This window comes from Lissotriton helveticus, chromosome 1_1 (assembly GCF_964261635.1).
Source record: "Lissotriton helveticus chromosome 1_1, aLisHel1.1, whole genome shotgun sequence".
Taxonomy (NCBI): domain Eukaryota; kingdom Metazoa; phylum Chordata; class Amphibia; order Caudata; family Salamandridae; genus Lissotriton; species Lissotriton helveticus.
The window spans coordinates 306,355,037-306,372,863 of NC_136057.1; the positions used below are offsets into that span (position 1 = coordinate 306,355,037).

Consider the following 17,827-nt stretch of genomic DNA (forward strand, 5'->3'; position numbering starts at 1 on the left):
TGAGTTCCCTTTCCAAATTAGTAATGTTTTTCACGTATCTTTTGAGCTGCACACTTTTGTCCGGAATATAAGTGCAACAATATTGCGCCTTCAACATCCGGCAGACTCCGCCCTCTTTTGCTAATAAGGTATCAAGAGCAAGTCTGTTCTGCAAAACCATCGATCTGATCGCAACCATTTCGGTATTGACCAGCAGAAATCCATGAGCTGTGTCAGTAGACAACACATCCACTATAGTGGACAATTTGCAAATTCTGTGAGTGTTCAGAACCACTCCCACTCCAGGTATCAGTGCACTGAAAATACTACCCATTATTTCACCTATGCTTTCTCTTTTACTACGCACTAAGCCATTAGTATTTTCACTGCTTCCAGCAACTTTGTTCACATGGTATATTTTCGGGAAGACAATGCCAAAGTAGCAGCTTCCATACCAGTGATCCGGCAATTTGAAATAAGCCTTGTCTCCACATATAAAATAGATTCCAGGAAACACAGGCTCTGACCCATTTTTCAAACCCCATCCTCCAATTACCTTATAATTATGTTCACATTCACTGGAACCAATGAAAATTTTATTATAGTAGCTAGTCTTCTCGCGGTGAAGACATAGCTTTCCTTTCTTTTCAAAATCCAGCAACAGAGCAGGACCCGCTCCACCATTTGAGGTGCCTTCCATGTTCTCAGCCCATTTTGGCCTTTTCTGTGTTTCGTCATCTGCCTTTCTTTTTATTTTTATTCTCCTCTTCTCTGCCATGTTCAGGAACATCTTTTCCTGCTCACGCAAAGAACAGGTCAAGTTATCTCTGTGTGCGTCACCTATGTCTATATTACCTATAGTCAGAAAGTATTCGCCCATATAGCGAGTAACGTCACTTTTAGTATGTACAGGATTCAAGTTCCCACGTATAGGAAGTTCAGAAAAGATCACGTCATTGTTAGAGTAATAGTACTGTAACGGTCCTCTTTTGTAAAATAAGCTTGCTAAAATGCTACAGGATATTCCATAGGTCAGGGGCAGGTGATGGTATGTCACGCCTTCAGCCACAGAGGTAGGTAGCTTCATGCAGACATAGCAATCTTCAATTTCCATAGTCTCTACATAGTGTATTAACAAGTTTGCGAAAACATTTAAATGCGTTTTACTCTTAACTCCATGATAATGTAGTCCTCCCTCATCTGATGCTTCTAGGTCTTGTTTTGTTTGTCTGAGTGCTCTCTCATGTCTTGCTACACTCTGTGTTGTCAGTTCTTCATTGTCAGTATTTACAATCTCAGTAGGGTCAACATTAGTATTTTTGCTCACCGCAAAAGGAATGAACACTGTTAGTTCTATCCAGAGTAATATCACTATTACTATACTACATACACATACCTTGCAGCATGTTTTGCAACGACTGCAACTAGGTCTACCATTCACGTTTGAATCAGACATTTTGGCTCAGAAGAAGTTTCTCGACCCCTCTTTGTGTCTTTACACCAGTAGCTTACTTTGTGCAAATTCACGGTGGCTCGTCTTCTTCTTCGGCAGAGTACTCAGCGACTGGTTCTCCGTCGCTCTCGTCAGTTATATCAAGGTCCTCAAATTCCTCCAAAACGAGCGTCCATTCAGGAGACTTGTACTTTTTGTTTTGTCTTTTTATTCGATCACTCCTTCTTTTGGAAGTGTCTTCTGGTTGTCCTGGTATGCGAGCACTTCTCCTTTCTTCTGCACGTTTTTCTTCTACTGTTTTTATTCTCAGTCTCAATTTCTTTATGTATCCAGGCTCAATGTGCTTTCTTTTCTTAAGTCTTTTAGTTGGCACTGAGACCTCGTTCTCTTCTCTTGCCCTTTTATTTTCATTAGTTTGTGGCAATTCTGCTTCTTCTATTTCCCTTCCTGTCTCACTAGTTCCAGGACTTGCATCTTTTTCTTCTGCCTGGTTACTAATCTGGCCTTGTTCAGGAGAATTTTGGTTTTGCTTTTCAAATGTCTCTGTTTCTGTTTCCTGAACACTTTCTCCTAATCCTATCTGATCCTGTTCGAGCACTTCGTTCTCTTGATTTTCTTCCGCTCGAATCTCTTTACTAGGTCTAATCTGTCCCTTTTCGATATCAGGAGTTAGTGGAGGAGTATCGATCACTTGTTCTGTCCCTGTCTGACCTTCTCCTTCCTCAGTTTTGATGTGAATCTCAATACCCTGAGGTTCTTCGCCTGTGCCTTGCTTTTCCTCTCTATTCCACTCTCTACCTTTCAAAATTCGTTCGCTTGTTCTGATGGGGTCTTCGGTAAGGTCAATCAATGGTATCCACTCGTCTGGCCATATGCTTGACAGCTCGTCATCAGCTACTTCTGGACCAACCTTTGGGAACCCTTCAGCAGGCTGGACTCTTGGTAGCTCATCATCAACTACTCCTGGACCAACGTCTGCGGACCCCTCAGCTTGACTGGTACTGGGCTGTACGTCGTCAGTTACTTCTGGTCTTGCTTCTGCAGGCCCCTCTGCTGGACCGTCTTCTTCTCCAGGCTCTTTGTCGGGTTGTACCTTCTGAGTGTGGCTGGCGTGGATCCAATGGGGAACACCGGCACACTTTACTGCTGTGGTCGTTACCAGGATCACTTGTCGCTTCTCTCCCCACCTCGGTTCCAGGCAGCTCGACCGAGTATGCTTCTTTATTTTGACCCAGTCTCCGGGAACCAGTTGGTGGAGAGGAGTCGTTGGATTGGCGACGGCGTCTACTCCGATCTGGCGAGAGATATAACGCACTTGGTCACCTAATCTCTTGCAGTATTCAAGCACCAAATCATCAGTAATACTCAACAGTTTGCTTCCTGGTACCCATGCTTGTCTCATTACTCTTCCCATCAAGATTTCATGAGGGCTCAGGCCTGTCTTTCGGTCTGGAATACTTCGGAGTCCCATCAGAACCAGAGGCAAGGCCTTTACCCAGGTCATGCCAGATGCATCACACAATTTCGCTAGTCTTGTTTTGATAGTCCCGTTTATTTGTTCCACCACTCCAGAAGCCTCTGGATGATATGCACAGTGGAGTTTTTGCGAGATCCCAAATGCCTTACAGAGTTGGTCGATCACATCATTCTGAAAATGTCGGCCTCTATCTGATTCAATAGTGACTGGAACCCCGAACCTAGGTATCAGTTCTTTCAGTAAACACTTTGCTACTGTCAGTGCGTCACTTTGGGGAGTAGGGTAAGCTTCCACCCACTTTGAAAATAGGCAGACAATGACAAGGACATAACGCTTCCCTTCACAACGTGGCATGGTGATGAAATCAACTTGTACTCTCACAAAGGGACCCGCTGACCTCCCAATTTTCCCTAGTTCCACTATTGTTCTCTTGCCTGGGTTCATTTTTTGACATGACAGGCACCTGACAGGCACCTCTGGCAGAGGGACTTTCCTGAACTTCCTGCTATACCAAGTCTGTTGGAATACCAGAATCATGGCATCCCTACCAATGTGTGATCCCTCATGTATCAATCTCGCCATTGCGCCAAGCAAGTGTCTGGGTAACACAGGCATACCATTTGGGCCCAAGATGACACCATCCTCTCGTCTTGGTCTACACCCTTCTTCCTTCCACTTCTCTCTCTCTTGCCAGGGTGCCGCCTGCTGCCATTCTCTCACTTCATCCCATGTAGGCACTTCTTCAAACACTCGAAGTTGGCAGCTGGTTCCGGGCCCCCCCCCGTTTTGGATTTATGATATATCGATCTCTGGCGCATAATTTTGCCACTCGATCCGCGAAATCATTTCCCAAAGATACAGGGTCAAAGTCCTTCTTATGGGCAGCACATTTGACCACTGCCAGTTCCTTTGGTAACTGGATTGTCTCTAAAAGGTCTTGATTTCGAATAGGGGTACCTGATGAGGTCAGGAACTCCCTCTGTAGCCATAATTGGCCAAAGTCATGCACAACCCCAAAACAGTACTGACTGTCAGTATACACTGTTAGGCGTACGTTTTTCCCCAATTTGCAAGCCTTTATCATCGCGATCAATTCGGCTATTTGTGCAGACTTTACTTCAAATAAATAACCTGCCTCTTCAATTTTGGTTAAGGAGACTACCGCATAGGCAGCACTCAGGCCTCCTTGTTCATGTCTTAGGTATGAACCATCCACAAAAAATTCCAAGTCATGTTTAGGCAAAGGTGTTTCTTTAATGTCTGGGCGTGGCTTTGTGCTAAATTCTGTTAAATCAATGCAGTTATGCTCATCTTCCTCCCCATCTTCCATATTCATTGAATTGGGAAGCAGAGTAGCGGGGTTCAGAATGTTGCACCTGACAATTGTTATATTTGCAGCACCCACGAGAATCCTCTCGTATTTAGTCAGCCGACTAGGGGTGAGATACTGAGTTTTCGTTCTTGTTAACAAAATTACCACTCCATGTGGAACATACACAGTAACAGGATGTCCCATGACAATGGATTCACTCTGCTCTAAACTTGTGCAAGTAGCAGCTACTGCTTTCAGACATCCTGGTAATCCAGCAGCCACTGGATCCAGGGTGGCAGAGAAATATGCCACAGGCCTTCTGGTTGTGCCATGTTCTTGGGTTAGGACTGCCAATGCGCAATTATCACGAGTGTCACAGAACAGGGCAAAATCCTTGGAATAGTCTGGCATTCCCAACGCAGGGGCTGTACACAGACAATCTCGCAATTTTGTGAAGGCTGTTAAGCTTTCATCATCCCATTCTACGATATCCGGTGTTCCTCTCTTGGTCATTTTTATCAAAGGCCTAGCCAGGACCGCAAATCCCACAATCCATTGCCTGCAGTATCCTATCACTCCAAGGAACATTCTGATTTCTTTCTGAGTACGGGGTAACTGCATCTTTTGAATTATCCTCACTCTTTCTGATGTTACTTTCCTGATGCCTTTCTCTATCTGGTGCCCCAGATATTTCACTGATTTTGCACAGAACTGTAATTTTTCAGGGGCCACTTTATGTCCCTTTTCACTCAGGTGATTCAGTAGGGCAATGGTGTCAATCACACAGTCCCTATGACTTTTGGACGCCACCAAGAGGTCGTCAATGTATTGCACCAAGACAGAATTTCCAGGTAAGACCAAAGTTTCCAAGCATTTTTTCAAGATCTGATTAAAGATAGAGGGGCTCTCTGTGTACCCCTGGGGGACCCTGTTCCAGACATACACGTGACTGTTGAAGGCAAATGAGAAAAGAAATTTGCTGTCTGGATGCAAGGGAATGGAAAAGAATGCATGACATAGGTCTATCACAGTGAACCACTCAGCATCCCAGGGGATCTGGTACAGAATCACTGCTGGGTTCGGGACAATTGGGCAGCAAGGAATCACTATCTTGTTTACCTTTCTTAGATCCTGCACTACTCTGTACTTGCCACTAGGCTTTTTGATACCCATAATCGGTGAGTTGCATGGGCTACTCATTACTTTCTGTATGATGTTTCCCTCTAGCAATTTCTGTATTTCCAGGGCAACCCCTGCTCTCACTTCTGCATTCATTCTGTAGGGTTTAGTATTAGGATATACTGCATTGTCCTTGATGGCTATCTGTATGGGGTCTACGTTTTTCATTAATCCTACATCTTTTCCGGTAAAGTCCCATACCTCTGTCTTCACTGTTTCTTGGAGTTCTTTGGGCAAATCCTGCATAGTCATTCGTTTAATTTCTGAGTCCGGTCTGATTAACATTAATTTATAAATGCCATCTTCATCTGGGGTCTGAATTTCAACACCCTTTGGTGTGCAAAAGATGGTACAGTTCATTTTGCACAGCAAATCACGTCCCAGTAAGTTCACTGGACTGGTGTCACAAACGACAAATCTATGCATTTCTTTAAAGTTTCCAATTGAGATCTCCATGGGCTCGGTAACAGGAGTACTAATCAATTGATTAGATACACCCACTACTTGGATGGCTTCTCCCGAGAGGGGTAGGTTTGGAACGTCCACTGTTCTCACAGTAGAACGGGTAGCGCCAGTGTCCAACAGAAAAGTGACATCATTTCCGTCAACCTTTCCTTCAATGTATGGTCCGGACTGGTCTACCGGCAAGGAGGCGCCAAGTACGCACTCCTCGTCCTCGCCTCTCAGGCCCCGTCAGTACTGGTCATCACAAAGGAAGGTATCGTTTAGTAAATACTGCGAAGTTGCTGTATTTCTGTTCTCATTGCTTTCCCAGACTTCTACGTCATCACCCTGCGTGGATTTTCCCTTAAATACTTGCTTTGGTGCTCGAGGCAACTGAATCGTTTTTACCTGTGGTTGAGTCTTTCTTGGTCTTTCTTTCTGCGTCTGTGGAGTTAAATCAGGTGTTTGGGTGTTATCATCCTGCAGATAAGGACACTCGTTTCGCCAGTGTCCAATTTCCCCGCACTGGTGGCAGGGAAATTTCTTCTTTGCCTCCTCCCTGCTCAGTTTGGGCCGGGGCTTTCCTCCACCCCCTTCCCCAAGACTTTTGTTCTCATTAGTTTTGGCCATTTTATTCAATTGTTTTTCCTGCTGTTCTGCGAGCTTCACTTGAGCCCACATAACCTTCTCCTTGAGAGCCTTTTTCTTTTCTGCCATCTCGTCCTCACAGTACTTTGCGTACCGTAGGACCTCATCCATCTTTTTAGTATGCCAACAGATTTTGTTATCTTTTATCCACTGACAAATTTCGGGTCTTAAACCATTTACAAACCTGTAAATAAAATGTGTCATATCCTTCATCTCGATGTTGTCTATACCGCTGTATGTTTTGAACACCTGCAACAGCCTTTCATAAAAGGAGTGCACTGTCTCGTCTCTTTCCTGTGTTGTTCTATCTATCTTGGTCCAATCAGTTTCCTTTGCTGGCACTTTTACTTTCAAATGCTGTATTACTTGTTCATATTTTTTCATCACTTCTTTCGATGGTTCCCCTGTGTTGCCATCTCTCGGGTATTCTTCACTAGACCAAGCTATGGCTATTTTACACTTGGTCCACAGATCTACCGGGACCACAATGTCGAAAAACCCATCCAGGTCTTTCCACAGGCATTTTTGTACCTTTACGAACCTTTCCACCTGCCGGTACCAGTCTACTGGTTTTTCGCGCAATTTTGGGAAATCGTTAGTAAAGGACACAATATCCTGTCTGGACCATGGAACGTGCACATACTTCCCACCTGGTACTTCGCGCATAGGGCATAACTGCTCTGGTTTTTCAGCTTATTTTAGCAAAAATTCGGGAGTTGCCTGCCTAGACCTGGCCTCATCCTTTTTCTTGACCCATCTAGCTTTCCACCTTTCCACATCTCCCCATTTTTGCAATACTGACAATAGTTCCTTGACCTGTGCTTTCTTTCCTGAAGCATTCAAGTTTTCCAAATCTTTGTCTGAGAAATCTGCTCCATATGGTTTTTGCAGCGGTTTCGATCTTGAAATATCTATACCCATGCTAGCAGCAGTGTCTGTCAGTTTTTCATGAAGTACTCGGGTATTTCGGGTGAGACTTTTGCAGATAAACAGCATTTCGTCTTCGGAGTAGGTATTTAATCTGTCTAATCCTACGTTTCCTGCCATCAATTCCTCTATTTCTATTCTCAGCTTGTAAAGATCTAAAGGTTTCGTTGGGGACGTTTGCTTTTCCAATTCCTGACTCCATCTTTCGATTTCTTCAGGAGTCACCAATGTGACACTCCTAGTACCCGAGGTCGATTCCATCTGAATTGCCCTCGTACTAAACGTGTGCGGCTTCGGGATCCTTTTCCCAGTCTTTCTAATGGGCAGATCTAGCAGCGAGACCTCCGACTCGCACTCACTGGTCTGATCATCTATAATTAAGGGTTCTGGTCTGGTCGGTGCAATGACAGGGGTAATTACGGGAGTTTTTGGAGTCCCTTGACGGTCCCCGTACAGCGGAACCACCGGTCCGATTGTTACTGGGATCGTCAAGGCTTCAGGACTTGCATTTAGCTGTGACATTTTCCGTATTATTTCAGCTCGCTGATTCCCCAGCGCTTCTCGCTCTTTCTCTTCTAATAACCTGTCCAAGGAGTTTCCATGTAACACCTGCGGGGTCAGAATGGGAGCATAACTCGGGGCAGTGGGATGAGTCTCACTCGGCCCTCCGCCATAGTTAGGCTTCGGAAACAGACTTCCTGTGCCTAGGATTCTTGGATCTTCCTCATTCTGGGGCTGTAATAACGGCATTCCTGAACCTACGGACCTCACCTCTCCTCCATAAGGGGGACGAGGGAAAAACTCTCCTTCACGTGAATATCCTGTCTCTCCACCTACGGTTCTCCTGGGGTAAATACTTCGGGGTTCTATGGGTCCTAGATTCTCAGTATAAGGAGGAATTATATAATCCCCTCCTAAACTTGCGGACCTGACCTCTTCCCTTTGTAGGGGTCTCCGGGGAATATCTCCTGCACTCGAAGGTCGGTGTCCCTCATTATAAGGAGGCGGACTTCTCATGCACATGTCATCTAACAATTCGTCATCTGACTCTCCCAGGGGCCCCCAATGTTTAGTCTTTTCTGTTATTTTCCCCCCCCCAGGAGGATCTTCTGCTGGCATCATGGGAAACAGTCCTTCAACAATCATGCTCTGTCTCCATTGTTTCATCTTTTTATCTCGGGATTCTTGCCTCAGTTTTGGGTAATACTTTGTCAGCCCTTTGTCCATTCGGGGCTTCTCTCTTTGGAAAGCCTCAATCTCCCATTCCTCTAATGCCTCATACTGCGTTAGTCTCGGTCTGGGATGTAATTCATTCATTCGGGTTCTTAAATTGAATAGGATTCTACCATTAAAGGTACCTTCTAACGGAAAGGCCATTATTCCGTCGTCTTCTGTGTACTTCACCCAATTTTCTAACCACACACACGTATTGTACCCTCTGTCAAACATCATGAAAGAGGCGGGAGTATTTGGTGGTGGAATAACAATGCCCTCTCTAGTTTTAATCGGCTTGTCCTTTTTAAAGTAATTCTTTACCTTCTTTACAAGGGACATTTTTCTCTTAGTTCCGTACATAATATCGTATCTATTAGCTTTCCACTGATCCCTTTCAAACCCTTGGTTTCTTGGATCGGGTCTAGTTTCTGGAGAATACGAGTGCCACATACGATTTATACGCTTAACTTTGTTTACAAATTACCTCTAATCAGAATGCTTCTTGCAATTCCGTGCGACCAATGGGTGCACGCGTTCAAATATTTTCGGCCAATGGGTGCGCGGCCTTTTCGCGAGACAGTTCTCACGCTTCGGCGCTCACCCCTCCTTCACAATTCCGGCCCCGCTACCCGCCCGCTGTTTTCTACCAATCCCAGCGCGGCACAGAGTGACGTCAGAGACGCTTCGCGACTGACTCCCTCCCTTCACAAGGTAACGGAAACTTTCTTTCTTTCTAAAGTGCTAGTGCTTGGTATATTTAACAACGAATACACATTCGCCACAGTGCTCAAGTGTCTAGACAGGAAAGATTTCTTTTACTGCAAGTAAACTACTTCCATTTACTTTTTCACACGCTGCGGGTAGATCTCTTCCGCCTACCCTTCACTCTAGCATCAGTGAACCTGTTACTTCCCTAGACCCATCCACTCTTTCCGGGATATATCCGAGTCTAGGGTTTCCCAGCGGACCCCTTTGCTTTCACTCAAGCTCCGATGAACCTGCTACTCTTCCGATGTGACCCTCGCTAGGTTACGCCACTATTGGAATTTTGCCAATGAACCTCGTTACTAACATTTATTCACACATGTATTCAGAAAAACGCTAGTTAGTGCTTCTGGTTTTCTACTTAACCTGCACCTAACTTTCCTTGAGCCTGCGACCTCAAGGCAATGGATTCTATTCACCACTTGCCTATTCAATTCCCCGGGGAGTTCTGACAACACTTAACTATACGTTTTACATACGCTTGGATTAATACATAATACAATATAAGAACAAGAATAACAATTTTAAAACAATTCATAAATTTCAAAAGCAACACATTTCAAGAGAGTGATCAGTTCCTCGAAACGGCCGCTCTTATAGCAGCATCAATATACTAGCAGCTACCGACTTGACTTAGCTTAACTAGTCCTACCTAACCTTTAACTGTTCCCTAACCATCCTCTGCTTACCAGAAAATACTGATAGAGCGCGCGGGTCACCCGACCAATAATTTCGCCACTTCTGGCTTCGGGCCCATATATTTCAAATCACCATATACATTGATCAGATGACCTCACGCTCTGCTATCAGATATTAGTGAGTTCCCTTCGTTATTCTTCAGCGTACCCGACTTACCATCCACAGACACGGGTACCTATGACCACCATGGATCAGGGAGCTAGCTGTAAAAGGAAAGGCAGCAAAATACAAACCCAACAAATAATATTCAATACCTTTTGTAAATGACCACGGACAACTGGAAGTTTTAAAGTCTTTATCTAATTTAGTAAATTTCAGCAATAATCAAATTCACAGTAATTAAGCAATCGATAATCAGAATAACAGAAAGTACATAGCTGAATAGCAAATAAGTCAGAGCAACCATTTATAGACTAATGGAATCCGGACACACTTAAATGAAGGATCAGGAATTAGAACGTTTCAGATGAATTACTAAAGATGGGATAGGCTTTGATTAGGACTGGTATTCTAGATTTATTTCAAGGGAATAAGACAGGAGTTCGGGACATTTACATCTATAGGAGAGTCTATGAAGAGAGACACGCTATGCTTTAAGGCAAAAGTTCTTTAGACAGTTTAAGTAAGGAGGTTCTAGACCATATCAGGAAATGACAAACTGCAATGCAAAATATAATTTCTAACAGGTAAGGCAACATAGGAACACGTTTTGAAATAAAATGCAAATGACTTTATGATTCAATGGTTGCGGGAAAAGCATGGAAATTTAACATATGCAAAGGTATGTCTTTATTAAAGCAAAAAGACAGAAACATAGAAAGGTGCAAGATTCAGAGTGATATTTACCTAGACTGGTGTGAAAACCAAACCCTGGCCACGGGTCAGTTAAGGACAGGAAACCCTCAAGGAAGGATACCCCTCAATGGACAGCAGGTGCAGAATGGACACCCAGGACAGGACAGGAAACCCTCAGATTAGGAATCAGGACAGGACCTCTCGGACAGGACCCTCAGGACAGGACCAGCACCCGCAGTTCGGAAGCAACGCCTGCGCTCCACCCTCACTGCAGCTATCGATCAAGACCCCGATTGGGTCAGCGAACTCCCAGCAAAGTGCTCCGCCAGCACTTTAAGGTTTAGTAAAACCTTAGTCTATGGTCAATTTCGGACAGAGTGCTCCGCAGTACTCTGTATCTTCAGTCACCTATTGAGTGCGTTGGGTCAGTGACAGGTCAGCTAAACCAGACAAGTCGGACAACTTCCCTAGGTGAACCCAGGGTAGTTATACTGTTTGGGGACGGTGTACCACCCCCCAATGTTGCAAAGTGTCAGAATCCCTCAATTTGGATTGGTCCTAAGGTAGGCTTTGGGTAACACACCAATCAGAATAGATTATTTGGAGGCCTAATTTACATCTCTGGGTACCGCCTAGCAAGATTGGGGTTCCCATGAGAAACTGCACGGCAAATAGTAGCGCAACACACAATGTATCATATAAGGAACAACTTTCTCCGTTCTCGTAGGGCAGAGGTGGCTTTCCCATGAGCATCTTGACGGTGGCTGCCAGCTGGCTGAGTTCCACAGTCCAATGTTGCCACCTTTCAGTGCACCACGAGTCTGCGCAGAAGAGACCCTCAATATGGCTCCCAACCGGTTCGGACCCCCATTTCCCGCAGTACATGAAAAGTAAGCGAGAACAAATTAATACATAGAAATAAATGTATGTAAACACATCATTGGTCTTGTACTTCAAACTTATCATTATAAAAATATACTATGCAGTTTAAATGTTAGCAACATATACACACTCACAAGAGCATTACCACGTTATTCACGAAAGCTGTGTATTACGCATGCGCACCCTTTCCCTCCAAAACTTATAACTACGTCAGGTCACGTGAGTGTGACTGACGCATGCGCAGAAGCACTTTTCAAGCGGCGGCCATGTTTTTTAAAGACATGGATTAGTTGTATTAGAAATACACGTATGCAAGCTTCCTCTACCTTGTTCGAATATGAAAATAAAAGATTAGTAAGACGAACAATTTATTAATTGATTACACACGGCCGAGGTTCTTGACTCGAGCAAGTCGCGATGCGATGCTTGCTCTATCACCAACATTAAGCACGAACTCACCACCTTCCCATCCCCGCTCACGCCCTTGTTGGATAACCCTGACTACACGCCTGGTATGGACGCGGTGGCATACGCGGGGTGGCGGCCTGCTGGTTGCCGCTGCCTCTTCCATATGTACACACCGAAGGGAATTATTCCCTTTACTCAGTTTCGGCAAAGATATGGGATGCCGGAGTCGGAGAGATTGCGATACCTTCAGGTGCGACATTGGGCACTGAGTGACCAGGTGCACTCGGTGGCTGCTAGGCGTCTCTTGCCTTATGAGCACTGGCTGATTACACGTAAAACAGACAAAAAATTAATTTCGGACTTATATAAAATGCTGCTGGCTAGGCATGCCCAGACGTACAGTGCTGGTAGGGCTCGCTGGGAGAAGGAGGTAGGCCCCGCACTCAGCCACAAAGAATGGGAGGGAGTCTACTATAGAGCCCGGCATTCAGCGTACCACATGAGACTCACCGACACCCTCACCAAGATCGCGACCTATTGGTACTATACCCCGAGCGCCTTCACGCAATGGATCACACCATGGACGCGACATGTTGGCGGGGTTGTGGTCGGGTGGGTACCCTGGTCCACTTGCTTTGGGACGGTGTTCACCTGCAGGCATATTGGAAGCGAATACTGGATGAGATAGATGCGCATCTAGAGACAGAGATACCGCGCCTTCCCGCATATGTCCTACTGGGTCTACCGAATCCCCTGATGTATCCCCTACACTCCAGCAGAGGCCGCTTGATTCCTATTGCCCTGGGTTCTGCAACGGCAGAACATTCTCACACAATGGAGGACCACACATATTCCCACATTCAATGGTTGGCTACATCGTTTATGGCATGTGCTTGGGATGGAAAAACTCTCACTGACGATGGCGGGGGAGGGTTCCAGAAATGCAGAGCTGTGGCGGCCTTTTCTGTCCCTATTGGCCTCAGAATTCTGGGAGGTCACATGCCCCCGCTATCTTAGGCTGTTGCGCCTCTCTGATCCTGAACACACGTGAACGGCCTGAAGGTTGTAGGGGCATAGATATGGTAGGTGGTGGACTTGGAACACGGGTGGGGGGGATGGGCAGGGTAGGGGGGGTGGTAAGTTATTTTTTATTCCAAGTTAAGATGGGTGTAAAACCTGTTTTGCAGCAGCTCCGATTGGCATCAGCATAGTTGGACTTACTGGGACACATTGATTCTTGTCTTAGCTATGTGTACAATGATGTGATGGCTGTAACCAACGATCTTGCTCGTATGTGCTGCATTTCCTCAATAAAAAGATTTAATAGTAAAAACAAGTTGTATAAAGCATTCTACATATCTCTGCAATTGTGAGGAACACATTAAAAAGTATATGAATCTGAAGAGTACACTAGTGCTCGAGAACCAGTTACAAATAAGTAATTTTATGTTCTCCAACTTTGGTTCTTTCATGTACTCACATGCTTGAGTCATTCCCCATCGTTAAGATTTCTGTCTGGGGTAAATTCATACTCATCCAATTACAATCTACCCAATAATTGATTTTATCAAATGCATTAAAGACTCTCAGTAGAACAGCAATAGGCACATTTTATTTCATGTAGTCAAATATCCTATCTTGGAATAGTTTTAGCAATCACCCCACTGTCTACTAGAAGCAAGTGTAGTGGTTGAATGTACTAACCAACAATAGAGAACATTTGCACCTCAGCGTAACTCGTACTGTCATCGACTCCTCACCACTCTAAAGCCCTGAAATAAAACTGCATTTCCAGCATCTTACTAGCTACTTCTGGCATCTCAATGAGACTCCAAACCATATTCACCACTGTGGTGTGGTCTGGGTTATCAGTCACTGATAAGTTTAAAAGCATAACGCAGGGTCACCCTCATCCATAGTGAAGCTAAACATAGTCTCTGGGAGGACAGCCAGGAGCCATCATTCATAAGTCAAAGAGAAAGTAGATTTACTAGGTCATTCTAGATTAAGAGTAGAACCAGTACATGTCCGTGGGTCCTGCTCGAATAACATATACCTTCAGGTGAATGATCAAGAGTGATTAATCAACAGCGTCAAAGGCACTGGCCAGTTTGAAAGAATCGTGGTAGAGATACGTAAGCAATTGGACATCAGCTGCAAATCATCTGACAAAGACCAGAACTGACTCAGGTGTTCAAACCCCACCTGATAAGATTGTAGATGTAGAGCTATTCTCAGTGAGCACATTAATATCTCACCTTCCACCCAGAAAGTAACTCTATTTGTCATGTACCTTTACAATTATTAGGTTACATTCTCTAAAAATACCTGTTTCCTAAAGTCCCAGCTATCTTTTGCAAGTTTTCTATTCCTTGAATATTAACTGCATATGTGCTAATTGTTTGTGCTATCAACGCATGAATAAAACACATCTGAGCTTTTTGTAAATGTGCCATTAAAAGAATGAGATCTGGATGACAAATGTTACTTCCATAAGTTTCCACCTTTGCCGATGTAGCCTATTTATATTTTACAACGTTCCAAATGTAGTCCTGTGTTATATTCCTTCCATCCTTTCTTTAATCTAATACACAGGCGGAATATCTTTCAGCGGTGTTCTTTTTCTACTTCTCCATATGTATGTATATACCAGAGTTATGGTTACACCTGCTTGCCTCTTTCGGTAGTCATGTTACTACATCAGTTAAAAGTGTTTCTCATCAGAGTACCTTCTGCCAACATGACATTAATACTAGATAATTTTTTTGTCCACTGCTCATAGTGGCTATCCTTCTGCTGAGTCTCTCAGCTGTGTAATGTCACCTAAGAATGTATGTTGTACTTTATTTGTTGCTTACACTAAAATGGACAACATGTTGTACTTAGAATGGCAAAATAATGCACATGCATTCGTGAAAAGACAAGGTGTTGCCACTGATCCATATAAACACCCATCTCAGAGTAAGGACAATTCACCTTCTATGAAGATGTATCAGTTTGTGGACCCAATCGGAATAAAAGGCTCTAAAATCGTTTCGTAGTAACTAAATCTTGTAGTATTCAAGAATGTGCCCTTTATTTTTTGCACAAGAAGTCCGAGAACATGACAAATTACACCATTTGGGCACCAAAGTAAGATACCCATTTGAAGTGCAATTGTGTTGGAAATAATTGACTATTTTAAGGCTTTTCTACAGACTTTTCTACCCTCTTTCCTACCTATCATACACTGATTTCATCTTTCTATCATTGTTCAGCAGACATTCTTGACTTTCAGTCCATTTCACTGGCAGTTCTTTTTTCCGTTCATTAAATGTTTGCAGTATGGTGCTAGATCAACACATAAAGAGTAAATAATAAAATTGTACTTTTTAGTAGACACCTCTTACTAATAACAAACCTTTTCAAAGGAACAAATTCAATGATGGCATTCCCTGTAAAATGAGATTCAGAGCTGGAGATCAAAAGGTACTCTTCTGGAAAAATTGTGCTGTACCACGGATATTTCCTTTGAGTTCACAAGTATCCTATCTGATCTTCTTTTCTAGGCACGAGATTTTGATTTTTATCAGAGAGAGGGGGGCAGTGTGTGTCAAGGCAAGGGGATGCAAGTTCTCGCTACATGGCTAGTCATAACTGTCCGAGTTTTACTGTTTTTGGTTTTTGTTTGGATCTTTGAATGTCTAAGAATGTTATACTAAAGTATAGTATAGTACAAACATGTTATTTAATAAACATTTTTTTTCAGTGATTATTTTATATTTTGCATTACTAAACTTTGAGTACTCTGCCGTGCTCTCATGGCTGTTGAACAAGTCCTTTATCCAGAGGATCCCAGGGCCCATGTTAATTGTAATGTCTTTTATTATACTTGGTTCGTGATTCAATTGGTTAGGTAACCCTCATTTTTCCTTTCCTTAGCGAAAGTCCAGAAAGAAGCGTTTCAAAACAAAGAAAGAAAGAAACTCCTGCTTTGCACATCTTGAATTAGCCAATGAAGAGTTTACTGAAGAAATGCAGGTAACATCTGTATAGACGGATATCTGTCGAGAACAACCATCCCCGTCCATCAGTCCTGTAATCTTGAGATTTAAGAACTGGTTATAACTGATTATTGTCAGTATGGCTTTCGTGTCTCACTCACTTCTGTATCTGGACATATTTAAAACTGTAAGGGAATGCATGAAGGCCTGTGAAAATGTTATGCTTCTGCAATTGACTGCTAATCATGATCCAGGTGAGTTCTACAAGTGATTTTTGAAGAACAAGTACTCAGGTCTATTGACATATGAAAAGTTGTTGTAAAATACTCTTCTGTGTTTTAGTATATTCTCTCAAAGTACTTCTGTTGCGTGATGTGTTGCACTGTTGCACCTCAGTGCACATTCTAAATATGAAAGGCAGATATTGTCACCATCTTTTAGAGAGATTTATTCTCACTAGATCATGATCCTGAAAATAAAAGAATGCATTGTTAAGAGGCCTGAGTAAAAAGATCTAACCCATTACAGCAAAATAGCTCTAAGGGTCTGAAGAGGTAATGTTTAGTTCAGTATCAATAAAGTATTTGAAATGCAGTGCCCCAGGTCCATTCCAAAATAAAATAGATCACTACAAAAATGGGAATTGGAATACTTCCAGTAAGTTTTTGTAACCTCAAAATAAGCAATCTGAGGAGACACTGTGAAATACAACACAGTTTATTTCAGTATTAGCACAGTGATGACATTTCTATCACTTACTTCACAGGGTTATCAGTGAGGCTAAGTGTGTGACTTCTCCTCCAGATAATGCCAGAGAAGGATTGCATGTAGCAGAAACAGGAATATATTTGCACAGTGACTTCCTTTTAGGCATGCCCAACATATTAAATGTGATGTTTCCAATGGAATACAGATAGTAGAAACTTCGTAAATGGCAGTAGTAATGAGATTAGTTCACTACTAAAGATTCATCTATTCTTTAGTGTACACTATATGTTACGAAGATTTCAACAATTCTGGAGATATGCAATTGATTGCACTTAATGTAACAGGAAAACATGTGCTCATTTTAAAGAAGGTAAGATATCCATTATGCTTAATGCCTTAAATGTTTTCCCAATAAGTGATTAACCATATACACTAGAAATCTGAAGAGATAAGCTGGAAAATAGCATAGATTATTAGGGAAGTTATAAACTGAGATTCCTTTCTTCAGTAACTTTCCTCCTCAGTACTGGCACTCCTTCTGGCCAGATGATTATCCCCGGCCCATACCAAGGGGTCAACCTGTTAAGAACTTAGGGATTTGGTTCGAGAGAAAGCTGAGCTTCGGCCTTCACATCAACAAGCTCACTGGAATGTGCTTTGGCATTTTGAAACCACTAAAAAAGTTTCTGCCTTTACTCCCTCTTTCCGCAAGGGAAACGATCACTCGAGCACTCATTACCTCACGCATTGACTATGCTAATGCATTGTATACTGGTCTGCCTGGCTATCTACTGGAAAAACGTCAGGTAGTTCAAAGTGCTGCGGCAAAACTCTTTGTAAACTCCCTAAGCGGATCAGCATCAGGCAGCACCTTCGTAACCTGCACTGGTTACCGGTGAAAGTAAGGGTGAAATGTAAGTCCCTGGTAATGACACATGCTGCCCTTCATGGGC

At 43.4% G+C, this 17,827-nt stretch overlaps 1 protein-coding gene across 7 annotated transcripts in view; it reads left to right on the forward strand.

Moving 5' to 3' along the window:
- Window positions 1-17,827, forward strand: part of AGBL3 (AGBL carboxypeptidase 3) — an 873,099-nt gene that overhangs the window by 604,791 nt on the left and 250,481 nt on the right. For all 7 annotated transcript variants that reach the window (XM_078669865.1, XM_078670168.1, XM_078670098.1 and 4 more), the window contains exon 13: window positions 16,105-16,203. In XM_078669865.1, coding sequence (XP_078525991.1) covers window positions 16,105-16,203 — 99 coding nt within the window. The remainder of the gene's footprint in view (window positions 1-16,104; window positions 16,204-17,827) is intronic.